At 39.0% G+C, this 20446-nt stretch overlaps 1 protein-coding gene across 4 annotated transcripts in view; it reads right to left on the bottom strand.

The window, feature by feature from the left end:
* The window catches only part of prkar2b (protein kinase, cAMP-dependent, regulatory, type II, beta), a 123951-nt gene that overhangs the window by 37921 nt on the left and 65584 nt on the right, over positions 1-20446 (bottom strand). For all 4 annotated transcript variants that reach the window (XM_043713670.2, XM_043713668.2, XM_087999550.1 and 1 more), the window contains 4 exons: positions 16058-16110; positions 14833-14916; positions 7753-7859; positions 520-673 (listed from right to left, as the gene is read on the bottom strand). In XM_043713670.2, coding sequence (XP_043569605.2) covers positions 520-673; positions 7753-7859; positions 14833-14916; positions 16058-16110 — 398 coding nt within the window. The remainder of the gene's footprint in view (positions 1-519; positions 674-7752; positions 7860-14832; positions 14917-16057; positions 16111-20446) is intronic.

A 20446-nucleotide genomic window follows, 5' to 3' on the forward strand; every position in this document is an offset into this window, starting at 1 on the left:
GGGCCAAATGGCCTGTTTCCACACTGTAGGGAATCTAACGTATCTAATTACGCACATGTGTGACGTTGGTGCCAGTCTTTGTGCTGTTCTGCACATGCACCGATGTTCACGCTGAAGTTTTTGCGTCATTCTGTGCATGCGCGATGTCAGCACCAGTCTTTGTGCCATTCTGCGCATGTGCTGATGCCAGCTGCTGACAGAGCAGTTTTCTGAGACAGATACTGTACAGAGAGTAGCTTTCTTACATTTTTAAATACACTGTGTTAAATCTACTTCTGTTTTGTCAATAAGTATAATTTCAACCTTCATTCAGGTTGTGCTATATTTTGTGTTAGACATTTGGTTTTGAGCAATCGTGAGTGATTTATTTGCTGGTCTGCGCCTAACGGTCACTTTTCCCATAGGCCCCATTACTTTTATTAAGCAATTTTCAATTAAGTGAAGTTTCACTGGAACGCAACTACGGCGTATAGGAGAATTACCTGTATTTATAAAATTCAAAAGTTGGAGAACACTTACCAGACCCCACAGTGCTCCATCAGAGGTAGCAACAATTGTAGCTGCTCTGGGAGTATTATACATCAATGCCAGCTCACCAAAGCTACCATGATTATCATAGGCACCCACACATCTTTGCGATCCATCCACATTGACAAATATATTGTATGTTCCCCTGTGAAATGTCAACATTGATCTGCATTAAAAGAAAAGCTTCCTCACATTTCAAAAGCAAATGAACCTGTTTTAAATCAGATATCTGCAACAAAGAATAGTTCAGTATTACAATTGGCCTTGCACTTCTGGGGAATGCATCCAATCAGCTGGCAGTTATGGCAGAACTCTTTTTGGCAAAAAACATTCCAAGCTCTTCCGAGGTTGTCTCAAAATGGCACTGCATGCACTATTTCTCAACTTGCAGCAGTAGCCCCCAGTTATCCTGGTGAAACAGCTGCCCTTCTAAAACTTCAGGCCCTCTGATTGGACAGGCAGTCTCAAAGCCCCAGCAGCCATGCTTAATTGGACAGCAGAGGCAGAGAAACCCCACAAGAGTTGCCTCCCATGGGATCTGGTGAATGCAAGTGCAGAGTCCAGACCAGGAAAGAGAAGCAAATTTAAAATAAAAATACCCATGTCATGTTTGACATGAATTATCGATTCAATGTCCATTAGATAATTACAGTGTCATTTAAGCAGTGTCATTGTTGTATAATGTTATGTTTCTCCGAAGGGTTACTACATAATGCACCCAGTCTGATAATGTCATCTAGTCCTGGGTAGGATTATGGGAGAACACCTTAAGTTCTCATTGAGTATAGACCTATATTACTAACATTATAAGGAGACCTGTGATGACGTTTAACAAAATAACGTAATTTGTGCATAATTGCTACCCTGCAATAAGCTACAATCTTGTTTAACATATTGGCTTCTTCTCGTTAACACTCAATAATGGCTGATCCGCTATGACTGATTAGACCCCTGAACCCAGTCAAGTGCCGAGAATTAATGGCAGCATTCTCCAACCCATAAATCTCAGAGTCACTGATCACAGATAAGACAAAGGAAAACAGACTACAAGAGTAGGCTTGCTGAGAATATACAAACTGATTGTAAAATCTTAAAAGGGGAGCACTTCTGGATACAAATGAGAAAAAAAAAACCTTAAAAGGGAGGGGTCTTATAATGCAGTCGTAGTATCCTTATCACTGGATCAGGAGGCCTGGACTCAAGTCCCACCTGCTGCAGAGGTGAGTAATAATATTTCTGAACAGGCTGATTAGAAAATATCTGAAGTCTTTAAAAAATCCCTTCCCTAACTCTCCCTCACCTTTGATGGTCTGCAATGGCCTGAATGGACTTTTCATGTAAATTCATCAGTTGAAAAACATAGACAATTTACTGATAGTGATGGACAGGTGAAAAGAAAATCGCATGTGATTTGATGATGGGAGAAAAGTCAGTTGTATATACGAGCAATTCTAGTTAAATTATAAAAACTAAAATCTTAAAGGGCAAGAATTATAGCTGGGGTAAGGGAAATTATGATGCGGTGAGGCATGACTTAGGATGTGTGGCTTGGAAAAGTAGACTCCAAGGCAAGAGTGTAAATGATATGTGGAACTTGTTCAAGGGGCAACTATTGAGTGTCCTTGATAATTATGTACCTGTCAGGCAGGAAGGAAAGGGTCGTGCGAGGGAGCCGTGGTTTAATAAGGAATTGGAATCCCTTGTTAAATGGAAGAGGGCGGTCTATCTCAAGATGAGACGTGAAGGTTCAATTGGGGCGATTGAGAGTTATAGGGTAGCCAGGAAGGACCTGAAGAGAGAGCTAAAAGCAGCAAGGAGGGGACATGAAAGGTCCTTAGTAGATAGGATTAGGGAAAACCCTAAGGCTTTCTATAGGTATGTTAGGAATAAAAGAATGACTAGGGTAGGAATAGGTCCAGTCAAGGATAGTAGGGGGAAGTTGCGTGTGGAGGCGGAAGAGATTGGGGAGACACTGAATGAATACTTTTCTTCAGTATTCACTCAGGAACAGGGCATTGTTGTCGATGAGAATACTGAGGCACAAATAAGTAGAATGGATGGCTTTGAGGTATGTAGAGAAGAGGTGTTGGAAATCCTGGAAAAGGTGAAAATAGATAAGTCCCCTGGGCCTGATGGCATTTATCCTAGGATTCTCTGGGAAGCAAGGGAGGAGATTGCAGAGCCATTGGCCTTGATTTTTGTGTCCTCTTTGTCTACAGGAGTAGTCCCAGAAGACTGGAGGATAGCAAATGTGGTTCCCTTGTTCAAAAAGGGGAGTAGGGATAGCCCTAGTAACTATAGGCCGGTGAGTCTCACTTCTGTTGTGGGCAAAGTCTTAGAGAGAATTGTAAGGGATAGGATTTATGCACATCTGGATAGGAATAATGTGATCAAGGATAGTCAGCATGGTTTTGTGAAGGGCAGGTCGTGCCTCACAAACCTTATTGAATTCTTTGAAAAGGTGACGAAGGAGGTTGATGAGGGGAAAGCGGTAGATGTGGTATATATGGATTTTAGTAAGGCGTTTGATAAGGTTCCCCATGGTAGGCTACTGCAGAAAATACGGAGATATGGCATTGAGGGTGAGTTGGAGGTTTGGATTAGGAATTGGCTGGATGGAAGAAGACAGAGGGTAGTAGTTGATGGCAAAGTTTCTTCATGGAGTGCCGTCACTAGCGGTGTTCCGCAAGGATCTGTTTTGGGACCATTGCTGTTTGTCATTTTTATAAATGACCTGGAAGAGGGGTTAGAAGGTTGGGTGAGCAAGTTTGCGGATGATACGAAAGTCGGAGGAGTTGTTGACAGTGAGGAAGCATGTGGCAGGTTACAGCAGGATATAGAGAAGCTGCAGAGCTGGGCAGAAAGGTGGCAGATGGAATTCAATGTAGCTAAGTGCGAGGTGATTCACTTTGGGAAGAATAATAAAAAGATGGAGTACTGGGCTAATGGTCGGATACTTGGTAGTGTGGATGAGCAGAGGGATCTTGGTGTCCATGTACACAGATCTCTGAAAGTTGCCACCCAGGTAAATAGTGCGGTGAGGAAGGCATATGGCGTACTGGCTTTTATTGGTAGAGGAATTGAGTTCCGGAGTCCTGAGGTCATGATGCAGTTGTATAAGACTCTGGTACGGCCGCATCTGGAATATTGTGTACAGTTTTGGTCGCCATACTATAGGAAGGATGTGGAGGCATTGGAACGGGTGCAGAGGAGGTTTACCAGGATGTTGCCTGGTATGGAAGGAAAATCGTATGAGGAAAGACTGAGGCACTTGGGGCTGTTTTCTCTGGAGAAAAGAAGGTTTAGGGGTGACTTGATTGAGGTGTACAAGATGATTAGGGGGTTAGATAGGGTCGACAGTATGAACCTTTTCCCGCGTATTGAGTCGGGTATTACAAGGGGGCATAGCTTTAAATTAAGGGGGGGTAGATATAGGACTGATGTTAGGGGTAGGTTCTTCACTCAGCGAGTCGTTAGTTCATGGAATGCCCTGCCAGTGACAGTGGTGGACTCTCCCTCTTTATGGGCATTTAAGAGGGCATTGGATAGGTATATGGAGGATAGTGGGTTAGTGTAGTTTAGGTGGGCTTGGATCGGCGCAACATCGAGGGCCCAAGGGCCTGTACTGCGCTGTATTCTTCTATGTTCTATGTTCTATGTTCTATTAAAGGCAGGGTTCTTGTGCTGCACTGTTAGTGTCCTGACCACTGAGCCAAAAGGCTTGGGTTCAAGTCCCACCTGAACCAGAAACATATCGTAATGCTTCTGAACAGGTTCATTAAAAAAATATAAAATCTTAAAGGTCCAGGCCGAAGGCTATGGAGGGGGTCAAACCAGCCTACTATCTGCCCCTGTTCTATGGCTGAGTTCATGCCTGCCTGTCCTTGGTGAGGGAGCACACCATGTCCACCAATACTCTCGATGCCTTTACAGACAGGGACTGTAGGGACTAGAGTACTTTCTCTCTCCTTCCATGTCCATTTTGATTTAGGACCTTCTTACCTCTCCTTCTCCATTAATGGTCTGCATCGCCCTTAATGTGCTGTGCTTGTAAATTTAATCAATTAGAAAATTAGCGATTTACTGGTGGTGATTAATGGATTAAAAAAGCATGGATGATGGGGGGGGGGGGGAGAGGAGAGGTGGAGAAAACAAACTCAGTTGTGCGTAAGAGCACTTCTGGATATAGGAAAGAAAATTTCGAAAACAAAAGTTTTACTCTACTAATCCCCAGGGCCCAATTTCTACATCTCGGGAGTACTGAAAGAAATAGCCCTAGAATTATTGGATGCATTGTGGTCATCTTTCAAGATTGTCAACTCTGAACAATTTTTATAGATCAGAGTCTAGCAATGTCTCCCTACCAATTAATAAAAGGGGAGACAGAGTAAACAGGGAATTATGGTCTTGCCAGCCTGACATCTGCAGTCGGAAAAAAATACATGAGACCATTATAATCAAACTAATAGCTGAACACTTGGGAAAACAGTGACAGAATTGGACAGAATCCGCATGAATTTATCAGAGGAATCATGCTTGACAAAGCCACTGGAATTCTCTAACTAGTGAAGTTGGTCAAGGGAAACTAGAGAATGTGGATTATTTGGACATTCAAAAGGCCTTTGACAAGGTCTTATATAAGAGATTGACATGTACATTTAAAATACGTGGGATTTGACATGGATAGAGAACTGGTTGGTAGACAGGAAACAAAGGGTAGGAATAAATGGATCACTTTTGGAGAGGCAGTAAGTGATGAATGGAGTACTGTAGCGATCAGTGCTTGGACCCCAACTACTTAAAATAAATGTTACATGATTTAGAAGAGGGAACTAAGTGCAATATCTCCAAGTGTGTAGACAACAGAGTTTGGTGGGAGGATGCAGGGATTGTTCAGTCAGATTTGGACAAGTTGAGTAAGTGGGCAAATGCATGGCAGATACAATAAATGTCGATAAGTGAGAGTTGTCCACTTTGATAACAAAACAGGAAAGCAGATTATAATCTGAATGGTGATACACTGGGAAAAGGAAAGGTGTAATGAGATCTGGGTGTCCTTATACACCAGTTGTAAGAGTAAGAATGTAGGTGCAGCAGGAGGTGAAGGCAGCAAATGGTATTTTGTTTTTCATAGCAAAAGGATTTGAAGCAGGAATGTCTTGCTGTAATTGTGCAGGACCTTGGTGAGACCACACATGGGGTACTGCATGCAGTTTTGGTTTTATCTGAAGAAGCACGTTCTAGCAATGGAGGAAGTATAACAACGCCGTAACAGACTGATTCCTGGTATGGTAGAACTGACATATGACGACAGGATGGATCAGTTTGTACTATTTTAAAAGTTTAGCAGAATGAAGGGGATCTCATAGAAACCTACAAAATTCTCACAGCATTTGACTGGGTAAATGCAGAAAAGTTGTTCCTGATGACTGAGGAGTCCAGAACCAAGGTCACAATTTAAGGACACAGGGTAGGCCATTTCGGTCTGAGATGAGGATGAATTTCTTTACTGACAGAGAGGTGAGCCTATGGAATTCTCTACTACAGGAAATGGTTGAAGCTAAGAGACAATGTTTTCAAGGGGTAGTTAGATATAGTTCCTTGGGCTAAAGGAATCAAAGGATATGGGAGAAAGTAGGAAGTAGGTACTGAGTTGGATGATCAGACATGATCATACTGAATGGTGGAGTAGGCTTGAAGGGCTGAATGGGCTACTCTTGCTCCTGTTTTCTATGTTTCTTTATTACCAATGACTAATCTGGTTTAGGATTACAAATTATACTCTAAATAATATGATACTTATTGTGATCTAACAGCCAATTGAATATTTCAGTTCTCAAATTTAAGATGCTGACAGATTTATAAGCCAATTTTAAGGAGGATTTATATAATGACAGATACCTGAAAGGAATTACAAATTAGCAGCATCAGAATTATGCCTAAGTTCATGTCCCAAATTTCACTCAACTGTAAGTCACTAGGAGCCTAAGGTTAGATTGCTCCCACAAAAAAAACATTAATGGTAAATATTATGTGCTCCAACCTAATATGAAATTTTGCAATGCATTTGGATCTTTTAATAACACATTCTGCTAAATTAAATGCTCGGTTAATGTTATATGTTGGGGTTAAGGGAATTAAAACATTTTGAGTCTCAAGAGCTATTTAGGTTAAGCTATTACATCCAGTTCATAAAGAGTCAATTCTCTGAGATACAAAACCCATGGATAATTGATCGAATATTTCCTGGATTCGGCCCAGGCAGGAAAGTGCACCTTACAAAGTTATGCCAACTTTGAGGAAGATACGGAATGCATTCCAAAGTAGGTTGCAGAGCAGTGTTTGAATTATGCACACTCAAAGCAGTCAGCAGGGGGCTTCACTAAACTAGACACAGATCACACAGGAATCGTGATTATCCGAAGGACACAGGCAGGGTGTACTTTGTTCGGATAATCGAATGCCGATAACAGTTTAACCAAACATCGGGACCTTGTGATCTTGTTTGGATAATCCAAAATTTGGATAATTGAGGTTCCTCTGTACATAATTGAAATGTATGTCTTTACACTCTGGATAATCAATATCCAGAGGAGAGTCAGCCATAAAAAAGACACAGGCTGAAGAGTCCCAGTGAATATGTTTTATCTTTGTTCAAGGTAATTATAGCCTGGGTCAGTTAGTTTTAAAATCATACATCTAAATTATTCACAAATTTACATTTTTATACTTAAATGTTACAAGGAATGACAGGAACTAGACGCATCGCTAAGAAAAGTCTTTAAGGAAAAATAAATAATGAATAAATAAATTAAGGAAAAATCATCTCTTTATCTCAGAAAACATTTGCTTTGAGTCTTACGCCTTCTATCTTGCAGAAGTCTGTCCCAATATAAAATAGATCATAGCATTCAGTGCACAAGATAATGGGTTACTCATGAGCCTCTGCAAGCTATTGTTTAATTAGCTATCGAGATGACAAAATTGCAAAGGGTGGCCAACAATGCTGAACTTGATAAAAGTTTTACTGTAGACCACTGGAATTTGTGACATGGATCCATGCTTATCAAATGATGTCTATATCCTGGTGAGAATAATATATCTTTCTGTCCAGTCAAATCCCACGTATTATATCCTCAGTGAAGAATGTTAAACGTTACACATTCTTCAATAACGTACATAAACTGCATTTGAAATGGCAAGTAGAATTTATAAAACTTTTACCTTTCGATAACATAGAAGTTATCACCATCATCCCCTTGATCAATAACATGTTCACCGACTTTGACATGCATTTCAAACATGGCATCCAACAGCTGAAACATTTGTTCCTGTAAAAGACAGAGATCACCATACACTGAAACCACTACCATAGCTTACATTTGCAAATAATTTATAAAATAAAGAAAAAAAAACAAAATTTTACTTTGGCACACAGGCTGAGATATATAGCAGGAGATCAACATGCTCAAAATTTGCACACACACGCAGGATATAAAAATTGAAGATTTGTTCCAAAATAGCAACACTACAAATTGTCATTTACATCTCTGGGTTTGTGAAAAGATCAGAGTTCCTTATCCTGATTGCCATTGCCATCCACCAACTTTTACGCAAGCGTCCAGATATGAGCAGAATAACTCAGAGCCAAACACATGTTCAGACATGAATAAAGTGCAACGTACCTCCATGGAACCACACTCTCAAAGTGGTTAATACTTTTAGCAAAGCAGGGTGACAAACAATAAAAAGACAAAAAAGTCCTCTGGTTCTGCAAGCAATGATTAATTTCTGCACACAAATTAATTTATTACAACAATTCATAGAGAAATGAGCTGTAGTTGGCAATGCCTGATGTAGTCCTGGTCTTGAAAAAAGGCTGACAACTTGACCTCCTCTCTTGTGTACTGGATGTTATTCTAACATCTAATAGGTCAACATTATATCCACTAAACTGAACAGGTTTGAATTGTGATCCATGAGAAAACAGATAATCTTTCCACTCTCTTGTCAAAAGGGCTACAAATGCTAGTCGCTAGGGAAATGTAAAACTAATGAAGTTGTATTTACATAACATCTTTTACAGCCATAAAACATTTTTGATATTCAACCAATTTGACTGCATCCAATGCAAATGACCAGCACAAAAATGACTAATGATCTATTTGGTGATGCTGGTTGAAGAACATTGTCAGAACACAGGGATAACACTCCAACACATGCCCAAACTGTAGCTTTTGGTTTTCCCAAGCAAACAGATAAGTCAACATTTTATCATCCTCTCCAGAGAATGACATATCCAACAGTACACAATTTCCTCAGTAGTGCACTGAAATGTCAGCTAGATTCTATGTTGAATTATTTGGAGTAGGCTCCCACACCTTCAGGACCAATCAAAGTGCTCGAATTGAGTCACAGTTGTGATCGAAAGAGCAATCTGAATTAAGGATGACAAATGAGTGCTTGTGAAAGCTATAATCCCAATATTCTTTAAAACCTTTGCATATTTCTTTGCCTCCACAGTGATCCAATCTTTGAACTTATTTTGTACAGTATAGCCTGGACTCATGTCAACAGTGAACTTGGGAGCAGGAGTTCAAATGGCCTTCAAACCTCCCCCTACATGACTGATCTGTTTGCAGTCTCAACTTTACTTTCTTGTTTGCCCTTCCCTGACTCCCTTGTTGATTCAATAAAATAAACTAATTTATCCTTGAACATGTTCAATGACACATCCTTCACTGCTTGTGGGGGAACAGAACTTCAAGAGAACAACTGATGGGGATGGAAAAAAAAGTCTCTTCATCTCTATCTTAGAAAGTGTATCTCTTAATTATCTTCTCCTTCACAAATGGCCACTCAATTAATGGCCACTCAGAATCTTTTATGTCTCATTAAGATCATTTTTCATTCAACAGATGGAGCCTTAATTTTTTCAGCTTTTCTCTTGTTCGAATTTCAGATTTTCACCATTTGCTGCATTTGGCTTTTGAACCGCCCATTTACTCTTAATCTATGTGCGATCACTTTAACAATCCTCTTTTCATGGTACTCTACTGCCCCCTACACCAGGAGTTCTTATACTGTGCAACAGCATTTGAAGTGGCAGATACATTTTAAAACACAGGATACCCATCTTCAGGTCCTGCTTGATCTGTTTCCTATTACTTCTTAAAAAAAAAACCTACTATCCTGAAATAATCAACTTAATGTGGATTCTCGAATGAGTTAATAAGAGATTCTATTGTTGCTTTACCTGTCAAGCTCTATGACTTATCAAAAGCAATGGTAACGGAGTCAAATTAATTCAGTTTGGATGAGGAAGTTTTTTTTTGACATGTTATTAAAAATATTATGGGGGTCCTTTGTTACCATTCTGCTTTACACACATACAATGAGCAATGTTAGTAGTTTAATAGCCAGAAAATGTTTTCACCTTTATTTCGCATTCTCATTTGTCAAAAGCTCTTGCATATCTCAGGAAGATGTATTTCACAATCGCATAATGAAAAATACAGCCAAGTTTTCTTACCAGCTATCTCCAAAATATGCCAAGCCTGACAAACCAAATATAAATCAAACACGAGTTCAATATTGAACATTGCTTATAAAGAGTGATCGGAAAAGAGTTTTGTTTTGCAGTTTGATCAACTTCTCAATTTTATCATGTGTGGCAGGATGATGCCACCAAATGGCCATCAATTGGTCACATAGCTTCAAGTAGTCCATAGGAAAGTGAGTGACTTGACACTGCATCTATCACAGTTAAGTATTAACTAGGGTAGGCGGGAGAATGTTGAACATAGCACCCAATCATACACTGCCTACTTACACCGCTTTGGTGGGAGGAGAGAACGAGAGAGAGAGAGAGAGAGCGAGTGAGCGAGAACAAGAGACAAATAAAATAAACGAGAAGGCTGCAGGTAAGCTCCCAAGCAATGTTAACAGCCTGTCCAGTTTCCAGTCACCAGAAAAGAAAAATCAAATTTCCCCATTAAGTCTTCAACCGGAAACAGACTTATTCTCCAAATACCATGTTCGTCTATAACAAAGAAAGCAGTTGATCTAACAATAAAACTTTGGACCTCTTGTCAAATACCAAAGGTGGTGCTTTAACAAGTCCATGTTTGACATGATTCTATAGTTTTCTTATGACTTCACATTTATAAATATGACAGAAATTCATCAAGTACTTGCATATCCAGAGATCCTATCAATGTAACAATTAGCTACTAAAAAACAAAGTGGTGGAAATATCCATTCAGCAGCATCTGTAGAAAAGGAAATGAAGTTAAATTTTCTGATTTATGGCTTTTTGTGAGAAGACTGAGGTAAGAGTGTTGCACGAGTAGGCAAATTCTCTGAGCCAGGCTAACTGTCCATTTGCTTACTTTTTTCAAGTACATTCAAAATTTGCTCTTGGGTATCTGTCCAATATTCTACAGTTAATCATATCTTTATGTACTTCATGTCACTTTGGGATTCTGAAGGCCCTCTCCCTCAAAATAACTGAAGAAAGCTAATTTGCTGGTTAGTATTATGATTCAAGCTGATGGTACCACAGGAAAAGTCAGAAGCCAGAATAAAATCTGGTTCGATGAATCGTATTTTACTTTTTTTAAGATTAATTTAATGTGGCAGTCTTTCACTGAAGCATAAACACACAAAGCAGCAGACTTGACATTAGCAATGAAACAGAAGATGGATGTTTATTACACGAAAAAGTAAACCAAAGTGTCAAATCATAACAGTGTGAAAATTTCAAAACACTGCAAAACAAAGTCTCATCTACTCCCCAACACCATTATTTTACAGTTAATCAAAATCCAGATAAATTTTTTTCCTATCCAATCGTGGATTCTCTTGCTCCTTGGAATGCTGCTCTGGACAATTGCCTTCTCTAAGAGAAACTACATTTGCATGTTACCCTAGTCAGGTTTCCTTCAAACTCAATTCGGAAGCTTTTGAACTCATTCTTTGTTTCAAACTTGCTCATTCTAGATTCTGCAACAGCTAATGGCTTAGTGTTCTAATGGCCTAACCACCCACAGTACAAACAAACTTCCATTTACACACCAGGAGGGCCTTGTAGTCACCTGTTCCCCCAATACATACGGTTCAAAAGTCAGGTTTCTATTCATAAAGTCACAGAGTCATAGAGATGTACAGCATGGAAACAGAGCCTTCAGTCCAACATGTCCATGCCGGCCAGATATCCCAACCCAATCTAGTCCCACCTGCCAGCACCTGGCCCATATCCCTCCAAACCCTTCCTATTCATATACCCATCAAAATGCCTCTTAAATGTTGCAATTGTACCAACCTCCACCACATCGTTTAGCAGCTCATTCCATATACGTACCACCTTCTGCGTGAAAAAGTTGCCCCTTAGGTCTCTTTTATATCTTTCCCCTCTCACCCTAAACCTATGCCCTCTAGTTCTGGACTCCCTGACCCCAGGGAAAAGACTTTGTCTATTTATCCTATCCATGCCCGTCACAATTTTGTAAACCTCTATAAGGTCACCCCTCAGCCTCCCACGCTCCAGGGAAAACGGCCCCAGCCTGTTCAGCCTCTCCCTTATATCTCAAATCCTCCAACCCTGGCAACATCCTTGTAAATCTTTTCTGAACCCTTTCAAGTTTCACAACATCTTTCCAATAGGAAGGAGACCAGAATTGCACGCAATATTCCAACAGTGGCCTAACCAATGTCCTGTACAGTCGCAACATGACCTCCCAATTCCTCTACTCAATACTCTGACCAATAAAGGAAAGCATACCTTCTTCACTATCCTATCTACCTGCGACTCCACTTTCAAGGAGCGAGGAACCTGCACCCCAAGGTCTCTTTGTTCAGCAACACTCCCTAGGACCTGAACATTAAGTGTATAAGTCCTGCTAAGATTTGCTTTCCCAAAATGCAGCAGCTCGCATTTATCTGAATTAAACACCATCTGCCACTTCTCAGCCATTGGCCCATCTGGTCCAGATCCTTTTGTAATCTGAGGTAACCCTCTTCGCTGTCCACTACACCTCATATTTTGGTGTCATCTGCAAACTTACTAACTGTACCTCTTATGCTCGCATCCAAATCATTTATGTAAATGACAAAAAGCACCCGATCCTTGTGGCACTCCACTGGTCATAGGCCTCCAGTCTGAAAAACAACCCTCCACCACCACCCTCTGTCTTCTACCTTTGAGCCAGTTCTGTATCCAAATGGCTATTTCTCCCTGTATTCCATGAGATCTAAGCTTGCTAATCGGTCTCCCATGGAGTACCTTGTCGAACGCCTTACCGAAGTCCATATAGATCACATCTACTGCTCTGCCCTCATCAATCTTCTTTGTTACTTCTTCAAAAAACTCAATCAAGTTTGTGAGACATGATTTCCCACACACAAAGCTATGTTGACTATCCTGAATCAGTCCTTGCCTTTCCAAAGACATGCACATCCTGTCCCTCAGGATTCCCTCCAACAACTTGCCCACCACTGAGGTCAGGCTCACCGGTCTATAGTTCCCTGGCTTGTCTTTACCGCCCTTCTTAAACCGTGGCACCACGTTTGCCAACCTCCACTCTTCCGGCATCTCACCTGTGACTATCGATGATACAAATATCTCAGCAAGAGGCCCAGCAATCACTTCTCTAGCTTCCCACAGAGTTCTCGGGTATACCTGATCAGGTCCTGCAGACTGAACAAATGAATTTTGAACCTCTTACCAAAAGTAAATGAATACCCATATATAAGTTGCTTAAAATCCACAATATTTAAAAAAAAATCAGTGTATTAAAAAAAATACACTTTTGATTACTAGATTAGCAATTCAACGTCCAGGTTAACAATCTGGGTATATCGGTTCAAATCCTATAAATTTCTCAGTAATCGCATCCATTAAACTATCATTGATTGTGAAATATGAAATTTTATTTGGTTTATTAACATTTTTAAGGAAGGAAATCACCATTCCGACATGTGATCCCAGACACACAGCAATATAGTTGACTCTTAACTCAGTTAAATGTCAAATTAAAATCATTTTAGATTCAAAGCACTATTTCTGCTTTGCTCTCTACAGATGCTGCCAAATCTGCTGAGTTGCTCCAGCATTCACTATTAATATTTTAGAAATCATATAACCGGTTGTAATGGTTTACTTTGCTGTATACCCTGCTGGGGTTGTTTTTGTTTTGAATAGTGACTATTGAGAGGGGTCTTTGTTTTATTTGGTTCAGTTGTAGAGGAGTCTGCTTATGAACAAACTTGCAATGAACAAGCTACCCTACTGATCTCTCCCATTTGAGAAGAAAACCACCTATATTATTTCAGGGTGAAATCTATTTTCTTTTCAAAGGGAATTGGAAAAAAACCAAGATCATACTTCCTGCACACATGACAAGCCAGAGACAGTGTACTTATGGGTGCAAGAATGGGATGTCCGAGTGAAATTTGATAATCATTTTTGCACGCCATTCAGTGCTCTAGGAGAAGGGCATAATGAATGAAAATAAGCTCAGACAGCATGACTGGATAAGAGAGAAACTTAAGCAAGATACCAGTCTAGTACTGTGAAAGAAGGAGCAGCTGAACATATGGTTTCAAATTATATTCGAAATGTCAATGAATGCAAGTAGTTCATGAACTTTGCCATTAAATTACAACTCTGGCTAGTTAAAGCCAATCAGAAAAAAGATTCAGCAACCTAAGTTAAGAGGTTGGTCTTTTAGTTAAAAAAAAAACTTACTTAGGTTACAAACAATCCAAGGTAAATCTACATTTCATCACCACTCTTTGTTCCTGCAGTTTATTTTAAGAAAGTGATTCCTTAGGCCGACTTACTGGTCTTTTTCAAGGCAACAATGGAAACTGAAAATGTTTATGGCAAACTGCCCTCTATCCTAAATATTCAAAACCCAGGAACATATTTGCAAGTAAAAAGAAAGTTCAAGAAAACTGGTTCATTCAAAACGAGGTGGAAAGCAAATTCCTAGAGAAGGAAGCTCGGGGAAGGAAATACATGAAATGTTGGAGAATAAGGAATGAAGGACAGTGGAAAAGTGAGGCAAAGGTGGATTCATTTGGTGGACCCTTTTCTGGTCTTATCATTCAGTCCATGTTCACTTCAGTCCTTCTTTTGCAGAGTAAAAAGGGTAGAAATCAAATCAAGTTCATGGACAATATTTTCTTCTGCAGTACAATGGAAGAAAATCTTTCAAATAGCTGGAAGTTCACATTTCTTCACAATTATTTAATAATGTGTGCTTATTTCTCAGAAAGCCTAAACTTTGATAAAAGTCATACCTGATCTAAATTCTTAAAAAGAAGAATGTCTTTACATGCATCTTGCAATCTTCTCCTTTGTTCATCTGTTTTGGGATGAACAACCTACAATGCAGAAGAAAGATAAATCTACAAATTCATATTAAAACAGTCAGTTATTATTCAACAGGCAAGAGGACAGTATAGGTTGAAAGTTATTAATAAGACATTTAAGGTGGGATCTCTTCTTTACCTCACTGGAAACTGCCAAACACCATTCAGAATGCCCATCTCTCCTGATTAGTACAGTGTGCTTTTTGCAACTATTTACCATATGTTCTCTCCACTTCCTTCATTCCTTCTCTTGCAAAGGGTGCAATCAATAACCAAATATTCAAATGTTAAATTGATTACTTGCTTTAGAATGTAAGGCTTAGTTACCTTGATTACATTTTAAAAGAAACAGCAGCTAAAGTTACTCTTAACCACCAGTGTAGAATCTCAACATTTCGGCCAATTATTCAGCAAAGTTTCAACTGACTGACGCGGCTCTGTTGATAATAATAGCATGGTACAAAAGGCAGTTCTTCTCTCATGTAATTAGCACAATGTATTAAAATTGGGACATGGCACAACAAACAGGTTTTCTTGACAGACCTTCAAAATCAGTTTTTTAATCGTTACTTGCCATAATTGTTGCACTTCTTCTGAGCGTATAATAGTTAACTGTCCCTACGCCTCACTTGTCCAGAGAGCCATTCATTAAAGCCAGCTACCATCCTCTACTGTGCTTTGTTGTACTGAGGCAAGAACATGCATATGCTTTGTTTTCAGTGTGACTTTAAGGCAGTCAGAAATCACATCAGCCAAAACTACAGTTCCCAAATGATATTCCTGTTAAAACGCAATCCTTGTTATCTCCAATGGTCTTTTTTTTTTAATTTACGTGTGTGTTCTACACGTATGCAGCATATGTAAAGGTATATGGCTTACATCTTCAAGACATCTGCTATACTATTCCTCCTTGCACATCCTGACCCAAGTCTGCAGCTCACCATAAGAACATATCTCCCTCAAACCACACAAGAACAGATTTTGTTTTACATATAGGCCACTGCACAAAAGTATCTGCTAAGTTGCTGCCAATAGAGAAGACAACAGTGTGTAGGGTTGGATGAATAGAAGCCATATTTTGCTTTAAAATAAGTGGTTTATTTTCTTTCATCCACATGCTGCATCTTTCTATTTTCCAAATAACGTGGCTTACCCGAGGTTCTGTTTCCTCTTCTTCCTCATCAGGGTTGAAAGCTTCTGCACATACTAAAAGGAGACACTAAGATTAATGTGAGAGGATTGCAAAGCTCACTAATTCACAAAGGATACATTCTAACATTCGATTGATAGCTTCATTTTATTTGAGCATTGATGATGATTACTTTCTAACTGGTCAGAAATCTCATCTTTCATAAAATAGGAATTCTAGTGTTATATTGAACATAATCAAACATGGTTTTAAAGGATGAGCATCCTAACAGCTTTGGATAGGGAAACATTACAAATAAATAATCAAACTATAACATAGCAGATATTCACTTGAACAATTTAGCTTATTTGACAGGATCATTTTTCAGGAGCTGCAAGTTTTATTAAAAAGTTGAAAAAACTTCCTGTTAGCCAATTATGAAGTTAGCAGTGACTGAAGCACACCTCTTACATTTATATCTCATAACTGAATTGCCCTTGAACTAAATGGCTCGCTATGCCAAACCACAGTTGATAACAGCAAGGAACAGGGATGGGTGTGAAATATATAAAGGTGGAAGTGGGTACTGCAGATGCCTGAAACAATTTTTGTGCTCCTCAGATGCTTCCTGACCTGCTGTACTTTTCCAGCACCACTCTAATCATGAAATATATAGAGGACTAATTACATTCGGAGAATCTTTCTTAAATGGCCATCCCCCACAACCCTATCTCTATATCAAACTGGCCCAATGGAGCTCAGTGGGCTAACTCAAATTTGACTCCAAATCTGAATTTAGCAAGAATATTTAGAAATTCAAGAAACAATATTCAGCCAGGAATCAAAGGTTAATAGCAACTTGACAAAGTTTATATCCTTGATGTTGGTCCAAACATAAAACAGGTTTGTGAGGAAAGGTCGTTGACAAATCAGTTGAGTGTGCTGACAGGTGAGTGTCAGATGAGTTTCAAAGCAAGTAAGTGTGAGGTGATACACTTGGGGAGGAAGAACTTTGAAAGACAATTTAAAATGAAGGTATGATTCTAAAAAGGAAGAGCAGGAGTAGAGGGAGCTGGACGTATATATGCATTGATCGTTGAAGGTGGTGAGACAAGTGGAGAGAGCAGTTTAAAAGCTGACAGTGTTCTCAACTTTATTAATAATGGCAAGGAGGCGACATTGAATTTGTCTAAGACATGTGTAGAAGACAATATTGTGTACAGATATGGGAGCGACATTGCACGAGAGATGGGAATGCATTGGAGAGAGTGCAGAGGCCATTTAAAAGAATGGTTCTAGAAATGAGAAGTTTCAGTCATGAAGACAGATGGGAGAAGTTGGGACTGTTCTCCTTGACCGAAGACAGCTGAAAAGAGAATTGATTCGGAGATGCTGGTGTTGGACTGGGGTGTACAAAGTTAAAAATCACACAACACCAGGTTATAGTCCAACAGGTTTAATTGGAAGCACTAGCTTTCGGAGCGACACTCCTTCATCAGGTGATGATTGAGGCTTTCAAAATCATGAGCAGGCTGGATAGAGTAGCTGGGGAAGCAGTTCATGGTTATAAAAGGAACAAGAACAAGAGGAAACAAATTTAAAAGTGGTGTGCAAAAGAAGCAAGCATGCTGTGAGGAAAAAAAAACACTTTCGCTCAGCAATAGATACAGTATGGAAATTCACTGGGTGAAAGTGTGGTGAAAGCAGTTTCTATTAAGACATTCAAGAGGGCATTTGATGATCATCTGGACAGAAATAACATACAAAGGTATAGGGGAAAAGCAGGAGATTGGCACAAGGTAATGATGCTGGTTTGAAGAGGTGATGCAGACACAATTGGCTGAATGGCCTTCTTCTGCACTGTAACTATGATTACTATGACAAGAAATATTTCCATGAATTTGTTGGTTACTTAATGGCAGAAAAAGAAAAAAAAAAGTCTTAATTCTGCCCAAAACTTAATTTTCTCCAAATTGTCTAAGCCAGTCACAAAGTTTCACAGATTGTTTGGCTTATTACTAGAATATAGAAAGATTCAAAAGTTGCCTGTTCAGCAGGTTTCAATTCAATCTCTAAAAATGCAATGCCAGAAGAAATGTTTCATTATTACCAGTAACATGGAAATTCTACTTCATTCTATTCATAGTTCTAAAAGTAGTCAGTCAATCTACTGTCTGAATCTAAGTAACTTTGGGTTGATAAGTTAATAATGAAAGATAGGAATACAGCTTTAAGAAATTCCATAGTATTTCCAAATGTGCTATTCAGATGATCTCTCAAAGCCTTTGTTTGCACACAGATTGAAACTAGAGGCTAAATCTTTCAGGTCCTTTTGATAGATTTTCACAAGAAGTTACTAATATTTAGATTTCCATCTATAAAGAGAGGGTTGGCTCCTAAATGGATTATAAACAGAAATCTCTGGAGGTTCAATGGAATTTTCAAAAATACTGTAAATTGTCAGTTTATAAAAAGGTGTGAAGTGATCACCTTATCACCATAACACAAATAAATCACTATTCACCTTGGCAAGAGATGCCTTAACAATTTAAGACAATCTGAATGTTAAAAAATACATCATGAAAAGCTGAAGACTTTCATTGTCATTGTTCCTTCCAAGAAGTAAACTAACTATTTAAAAAAACACCAAAAAGAATCTGTATTTAACATAATTCTACAGCATAGCACTCTGCACAAAGGAAAAGCTACAGCTGTTTGTTTTATTATTTAATTGATCTAAAAATTGAGTTTTGAGGGTATGTTTCAAAATGAAGGCAAGTATTTTTCTAATCATTCCAACCCAGAAGTGAATCTCTCAACACGAAAGCTACAGATTCTGGAAATTTTAAACCAAAGTTAAGTGAAAAGGGAAAAAGGGTGTTGCTGAAGAAGGTCAAATCTATTAGGAGGACTAGTAGGAAATAACAAGTAACATTCATGTCACTCAAATATTCAGCCCAACAAGTTTGAACTTTGAACAAGTTCACCTTACTCCCCCTAACATTCAATGGCATTCTCATTTTCAAACCTCCAACATCAACATTCTACAAGTCCTCATGACCAAGCAATGAAAGTACGGGTCAGATGCTGGGTCCAGGACCAAATACAAAATGCAGCAACTTGCCAACACTCCAACATTGGTGAATCTACAATCTCTACTACAAAGGTGGAAGGGCAGCAGTTAAATGGGAACACACAAACCTCCATGTTCTCCTCCACATTCCACACAGTCTTAACCTCAAAATATGGAGCCATTGCTTCAGCAGCACAGTTAGAAGTGTGGAATTCCTTATCAAACAACACTGTGGGAGCTCCTTTATCATCACATGAATAAAAGTTTCAAGAAAGCTGCTTACAGTAAATATTGACTTTCTTATGAATGAATAAATAAAGTATTACCACAGAGATATGATAGCCAAAATCATGTGTTTTCCCAGAAGTATCAATCAAAAAAAAAATTCCAATGTGCACTTTCCCCACAGGCATCTTTAAAAGCAATCCAGGCATCCACAGAATTTGAAATAATTCAACTTTTCCACAATCCTTCAAAAGTCAAATATCTAAAAAAATACTTAATATGAAGCCTTCAAAGCAACTTGATTTTAAAACAGAGGTCTGTTGTTCCCCACAAAATGTTATCTGCATCCAGGTATAATAAGAAGAAAGTGAAGAAAAAGCCATTTATTTTGACTGTTACACTTTAACACATCACTATCCATGTCCGGCCTCATTCTATAATCATTTCCAAAATCTCTCAGTTCTGGTGTCCCTGCTACAGGAAAAATGTTGTCAAATATGAAAGGGTTCAGAAAAGATTAACAAGAACATTGCCAGGATTGGAGGGTTTGAGTTATAGGGAAAGGCTGAGGCTAGATCCCTGGGGCATCTATTGTGACATGGCAGTGAACCATTCTGTTCATTAAACCAAACACCCAGAAAAGCTCACCTTGTCTTGTAATCTGTTAAAGTATGAGTGACAGGGAACTCCCATATTCCACTAAAGAAACATCAATTCTTTTTTAACTCTAAAAGTGAACATTAAACAATAACTATTCACAACTCTAAGCCCCCCTTTCTCTTAACTGCTTATTACCTGCCTCCAACTCTATACAAACAATATGTTGTTCCAATAAGACACTTACTAAAATTACATGAACTTAATTTTAAAACCTCATAACGGCTGTCATTTTTTTGTGACTTCACTCTTCTGGCCGCTGAATTCCCTGGGTCACCTTTTTCTTTTTATTGTGACTAAGTTTCATATGGAAAGGTCCATTTGATAGAGTTTCCTAATTTCTTGGGTCTCTCTCGATGGCAGTCATTCCGTCTCCAATTTTCAAAATATCTGCATTTTTATATCACCAACATTGGATCGTCTTATTGGTTTGATGTTTGCAAAACAATAAATTCAAA

This window comes from Chiloscyllium plagiosum, unplaced genomic scaffold, assembly GCF_037043375.1.
Source record: "Chiloscyllium plagiosum isolate Xiang-an unplaced genomic scaffold, Cpla_swu_hap1 HiC_scaffold_23, whole genome shotgun sequence".
In the NCBI taxonomy this organism is placed as follows: domain Eukaryota; kingdom Metazoa; phylum Chordata; class Chondrichthyes; order Orectolobiformes; family Hemiscylliidae; genus Chiloscyllium; species Chiloscyllium plagiosum.